Source organism: Mustelus asterias, unplaced genomic scaffold, assembly GCF_964213995.1.
Source record: "Mustelus asterias unplaced genomic scaffold, sMusAst1.hap1.1 HAP1_SCAFFOLD_3193, whole genome shotgun sequence".
In the NCBI taxonomy this organism is placed as follows: domain Eukaryota; kingdom Metazoa; phylum Chordata; class Chondrichthyes; order Carcharhiniformes; family Triakidae; genus Mustelus; species Mustelus asterias.
The window spans coordinates 30,137-36,277 of record NW_027593138.1 but is presented as its reverse complement, the minus strand read 5'-3'; the positions used below and the strand labels follow the sequence as shown (position 1 = coordinate 36,277).

Here is a 6,141-nt window from a genome sequence, read left to right as displayed (position 1 = left end):
TCTCTCTCTCTCTCTCTCCCCCGCTCGCGTGCTCTCTCTCTCTCTCTCTCTCCCCCGCTCGCGTGCTCTCTCTCTCTCTCTCTCCCCCGCTCGCGTGCACTCTCTCTCTCTCTCTCCCCGCTCGCGTGCACTCTCTCTCTCTCTCCCCCGCTCGCGTGCTCTCTCTCTCTCTCTCTCCCCCGCTCGCGTGCACTCTCTCTTCTCTCCCCCGCTCGCGTGCACTCTCTCTCTCTCCCCGCTCGCGTGCTCTCTCTCTCTACCCCGCTCGCGTGCTCTGTCTCTTCCCCCCCCCCCCCCCCTGCTCGCTCCCCTCCCCCCCGCTCTCGCTCACTCCTCTCCCTTCCCCTGCTCTCCCTCCCCCCCCCCCCCCCCCCACCCCCCTCTGTCATACTAGTATGTCAGTAAAATCGCACCTGGAGTTAAGCATCTTCTCTCTAATGCTAAAATAGAAAAGACTGTTGGGGTCTTGTTGGGCTTCATAACATACGCTGGGGGTTTGTGCTCTGATGCCCTAATAAGATGAATCAGGCTAGCCTTCATCAAATGCATTGAATTGAGACAGCTCACTGTATGAGAACCAATCCAGTAACCCTTGACTCTAATACTCAGCTGTTTGGAATCTTTGCAAGCTTGTTCTTCCTGGGCCAGGCCTTTACCATCATGCTGGTGTACATTTGGAGCAGGAGGAACCCATTTGTACGAATGAATTTCTTTGGGCTGCTGAACTTCCAGGCTCCATTCTTACCGTGGGTCCTGATGGGATTCTCACTGCTTCTGGGCAATTCTGTCATCGTTGATTTGTTGGGTAAGATTGAAGTGTTTGAAATTACCAAGTCATTCATGCTTATCCCAGACCCACTTAATTTAACAAATCATTGTTTATGTGTGATGGTAAACTGGTTCAAGTAGATACTGCTGAATTGTTTCTGAATGTTTAATATTATAAAAGAGAGATCAATCTGCTTATTATCATGCTCTTAAACTTCAATGTGGCGGAGGGGGGGACAGGCGGGGGGAGCGGGGGGGAGACGGGGGGAAGAATTTCACAGTCCAAATCAACTGCAGAGTGGATTAGAACCATAGAACCATAGAAAGTTACAGCTCAGAAACAGGCCTTTTGGCCCTTCTTGTCTGTGCTGAACCATTTTATGCCTCGTCCCACTGACCTGCACTTGGACCATATCCCTCCACACCCCTCTCATCCATGAACTCGTCCATGTTTTTCTTGGACGCATTTACGCATAAAGCATTTACCACTTTATCCGGTAGCTCATTCCACACTCCCATCACTCTCTGCGTGAAGAAGCCCCCCCTAATATTCCCTTTAAACTTTTCTCCTTTCACCCTTAACCCATAACCCATGCCCTCTGGTTTTTTTCTCCCCTAGCCTCAGTGGAAAAAGCCTGCTTGCATTCACTCTATCTATACCCATCAAAATCTTATACACCTCTATCAAATCTCCCCTCAATCTTCTACGCTCCAGGGAATAAAGTCCCAAACTATTCAATCTCTCTCTCTAACTCGGCTTCTCAAGTCCCGGCAACATCCTTGTGAACCTTCTCTGCACCCTTTCAACCTTATTTACATCCTTCCTGTAACTAGGTGACCAAAACTGAACACAATACTCTAAATTCGGCCTCACCAATGCCTTATATAACCTTACCATAACACTCCAACTTTTATACTCGATACTCCAATTTATAAAGGCCAACATACCAAAGGCACTCTTTACGACCCTATCCACCTTGGATTGATGTCCTAGTTACTGCGGTTAATTGATGTCCAAGTTACTACTGTTCCCAAGGAATACTGCGCCCAGTTCTGGTCGCCACACTACCGGAAGGACGTGGAGGCTTTAGAGAGGGTGCAGAGGAGGTTTACCAGGATGTTGCCTGGTATGGAAGGGCTTAGTTATGAGGAGAGATTGGGTAAACTGGGGTTGTTCTCACTGGAAAGACGGAGGATGAGGGGTGACCTAATAGAGGTGTATAAAATTATGAAAGGCATAGATAGGGTGAACGGTGGGAAGCTTTTTGCCAGATCGGTGGTGACGTTCACGAGGGGTCATAAGTTCAAGGTGAGGGGGGGAGGTTTAACACGGATATCAGAAGGCCGTACTTTACACAGAGGGTGGTGGGGGCCTGGAATGCGCTGCCGGGCAAGGTGGGTGGAGGCGGACACAGTGGGAACGTTTAAGACTTATCTAGATAGCCACATGAACGGAGTGGGAACGGAGGGATACAAAAGAATGGTCTAGTTTGGACCAGGGAGCGGCGCGGGCTTGGAGGGCCGAAGGGCCTGTTCCTGTGCTGTATTGTTCTTTATTCTTTGTTCTAGTTCATCGGACTGCAGGAATTGAGCCATTGAGTCTCTGTAAGTATTAATCTGTTGTGTGTGAGGTTCAGGAGCATTATCTGATCCCAATCCCTCCCCATCTCTACAGTATCAAATCATTCTGCCACAGGAATCAATATCAGATCCTGAATAGACAAGCCTCTATTCTGTATTCTCTCTCTCATACAGGGATTGCAGTCGGACATATATATTACTTCCTGGAAGATGTATTCCCAAATCAGCCAGGAGGAGTGAAGCTGTTGGTGACTCCGGGGTTTCTGTAAGTTTTCCTATAATTAATACCATTTTTGTTGATACAATGATCAAAATATATTTGGCAAAATGGAACTTCCTGAGTGCTGGGGTAAGTCCCCTTCACTCCAAGAAGCATGTAATCATTGTTCTTGCTCTGTTATTTGGCTTCTGGTAATTTTACTTCCGAATCTCTGTCCTGAAGGCCGTTGACTGATGCTGGACTTGAAATTAGTGTCACTTGCTGTATTCTCATATCCAGCTCCAAGTTCTCCCACCTGAACACTGTGCTCACAAACTCTTCAATAATATTTCAGCCAAGGCAAACCTTGTTGCCCCAAGCACATGTTTTGACAGGTGGCTACCAGATTGCTGTGATTTCCCCTCCTACCCAGCCAAAGCTGCTGAGGCCAATGTGGCTTTTCAATTGCGACCTCAGCATTGGCTTCAGGCTCTTGCTGCCACACGAGGTTGGTACATGTGCCCCAGAACTGACTTCAAGTCTATTATAGCATAATGTTCACATAATGTTGGGGAAGGTGGGACCTGTACAACTAGTGTGGCAGGGGGCTGGGAACCAGAGCAGCAGGCCAGTAAGTGTAGAGACTGGGGGAAAAAAAGTGAGACTGAGATAAATATAGCGCAGAGTAAGAGCAGTCAGAGGGAGGCCGCAGGGCTCAGTGGGACTGTAGGTCTGGAGTGCGTTTGCTTCAATGCAAGAAGTGTAACAGGTAAGACAGATGAACTGAGAGCCTGAATTACTGCATGGAATTATGATGTAATTGCAATTATGGAGACATGGGTAAAGGAGGGACAGGACTGGTAGCTCAACATTCCAGATATTGTTGTTTTAGACAAGACAGAGAGGGAAACAAAAGGGAGTTGTATTGCTGATTAGGGATTGTGCTCCCTAATCAGCTGTGTTGAGGGAGGAGACATTGGAGGGATCTGGTAGTGAGGCATTATGGGTGGAGCTCAGGAATAAGAAGGGTGAATTCACAATGTTGGGAGTGTACTACAGACCTCCCAACAGCCTGCAGGAGACAGAGGAGCTGTCAGATATTGAAAAGGTGTGAAAAAAGCCCCATGGTTGTGGTGGGTGACTTTAACTTCCCCCATTTTGATTGGGACTCCCTTGCACCCAGGGGCTCGGATGGAGAGCAATTTATTAGATGTGTCCAGCAGGGCTTTTTGATACAGTATGTTGACAATCCAACCAGGGAGGGGGCCATACTAGACTCAGTATTGGAGAATGAGCCGGGCCAGGTGATCGATGTTTCAGTGGGGGGAGATTTTGAGCTTTGCGACCATAATTCCATAAGATTTCAGATAGTCATAGATAAGGAAAAAAGTGGCCCTTGGATGAGGGAGCTTAATTGGGCGAGGGCCAATTCCATCCAAATTAGACAGGAACTAAGGAATGTGGATTTGGAGCGGCTATTTGAGGGAAAATCCATGTCTCGCATGTGGGAGGCTTTTAAAGGCCAATTGAAGTGTGGCATATCTTAGCAAAAATGAAGTATAGAAATGGCAGGATTCAGGAACCATAGATAGCGAGGGAAATTGTAAACTTGGTAAAAAGGAAGCATACGATAGGTCTGGGCACCTAAAAGTTGACAAAACCCTTGAGGAGTACAGTGAAAGTAGGAAGGAATTTAAATTAAAAATTTGGAGGACTAAAACGGGCTATGAAATGTCTTTAGCAAACAAGGTTAAGGAAATTTCCAAGGCTTTTTATGCATATATTAGGAGCAAGAGAAAGAGTAGGCCCACTCAGAGACAATGGGGGGAAGTTGTGCATGGAACCACAGGTCGGTGGTGACGTTCACGAGGGGTCATAGGTTCAAGGTGAGGGGGGGGGAGGTTTAACACAGATATCAGACGGACATATTTTACACGGAGGGTGGTGGGGGCCTGGAATGTGCTGCCGGGCAAGGTGGTGGAGGCGGACACACTGGGAACGTTTAAGACTTATCTAGACAGCCATATGAATGGAGTGGGAATGGAGGGATACAAAAGAATGGTGTAGTTTGGACCAGGGAGCAGCACGGGCTTGGAGGGCCGAAGTGCCTGTTCCTGTGCTGTATTGTTCTTTGTTCTTTGAGTGGGTGAGATCCTTAATGAGTACTTTGTATCAGTATTCATCAAGGAGAAGGACATGATAGATATTGAAGTCAGGGATAGGTGTGTGAATGCTCTTGAGCACGTCAATATATTGAAGAAGTGTTGAGTATCCTAAATTGCATTAAGGTAGACAAGTCCCCGGGGCCGGATGGATACCAGGTTACTGCGGGAGGCAAGGGGAGAAATAGTTGGGGCCTTAACAGATATCTTCACATCTTCTTTGAACATAGACGAGGTTCCAGAGGACTGGAAAATAGCCAATGTTGTTCCCTTGTTTAAGAAAGGAAGCAGGGATAATCCAGCAAATTATATGCCGGTGAGCCTAACATCAGTTGTGGGGAAGCTTTTGGAGAAGATACTGAGGGACAGGATGTATCACATTTTGAAGAAAATGGACCAGTTAGTGACGGGCAGCATGGTTTTGTACAGGGAAGGTCATGTCTCACCAACTTGATTGAGTTTTTTGAAGAGGTAACAAAGAAAATTGATGAGGGAAGGGCTGTGGATGTAGTTTATGTGGACTTTGGTAAGGCCTTTGACAAATCATGGCAGACTGGTACGAAAACTAAAATCACATGGGATTTAGGCGGGCTGGCCAGATGGATACAGAACACAGGCTTGGAGGGCCGAAGGGCCTATTTCTGTGCTGTACTTTTCTTTGTTCTTTTAACCCACCAGCTATAATAACCACACATAATGCAGTCAAAATCAACTGATGTACATTGTGTTTTGGTGGTTGTTCCAGCATATTAGCAAGAATTCCTTGTTTGCAGTGATGTGGTTTGAGACTGAGTTTGGTTGTACCAACCAGAGACCAGTGTTTGTACCTGTAATGCTGCACCATCAGTCAGGACTCAGTCTCTGCTATATTGGATACTGCTACAGCAGTCTCTTTTTACAGCAATTCGCAAGCACTGTGTAAATCTGTTTCCTGCCCCTCTCTGAATTCCAGGAAGGCAATATTTGACGTCGCAGAGGATGACCCCAATTACAACATGCTGCCTGAAGATCATCCTGGGGGATTCAACTGGGGTCAGGGGCAAAGACTCGGGGGCCAGAATGAACAGAACCCTAATGCAAGGCACTGATACTTCATATTCTGGACATTACTGAACTGAAGAATGTTGATTTTTAAATTTTTATTTTATGTAGAGATTGTGGTCCATTCACGGTTTTTGATTTTCCGACTTTGGCAATTAAAATACTAACTGATCAGTTATTGCATCATCATGGACAAATTCCAGAATATTTTTAGTAGTTTTTTGAAGCATATCTCATTGTGCTTTGAACATTTTTATTTGTGTTTAAGTCCATTATATTCCAGGTGCCCGTAATGAGAGAATGTTAATACACATGCAGTATTTAACACCGATTGAGGACTGCTGTAACCGTGCAGGTTCACACCCGCTTAGAAACATGCGTGTGATGTGA

The 6,141-nt window shown here is 46.4% G+C and overlaps 1 protein-coding gene across 1 annotated transcript; it reads left to right on the top strand.

Annotated features, from left to right (window-relative positions):
* Positions 1–409: 409 nt before the first annotated feature.
* Positions 410–5,929, top strand: LOC144490352 (derlin-2-like). Its single transcript, XM_078208113.1, has 3 exons — positions 410–805; positions 2,524–2,614; positions 5,663–5,929. Exons 1-3 carry the CDS (start codon positions 571–573, stop codon positions 5,796–5,798), a joined length of 462 nt encoding a protein of 153 aa, XP_078064239.1. The 5' UTR covers positions 410–570; the 3' UTR covers positions 5,799–5,929.
* Positions 5,930–6,141: the final 212 nt, after the last annotated feature.

Excerpts from the sequence above, each read along its gene's own strand:
- LOC144490352 (XM_078208113.1), top strand. The coding sequence starts at position 571 with ATGAGAACCAATCCAGTAACCCTTGACTCTAATACTCAGCTGTTTGGA. Across the intron at positions 806-2,523 it reads TGTCATCGTTGATTTGTTGG|GGATTGCAGTCGGACATATA; the intron begins GTAAGATTGAAG and ends TCTCTCATACAG. Across the intron at positions 2,615-5,662 it reads TTGGTGACTCCGGGGTTTCT|GAAGGCAATATTTGACGTCG; the intron begins GTAAGTTTTCCT and ends TCTGAATTCCAG.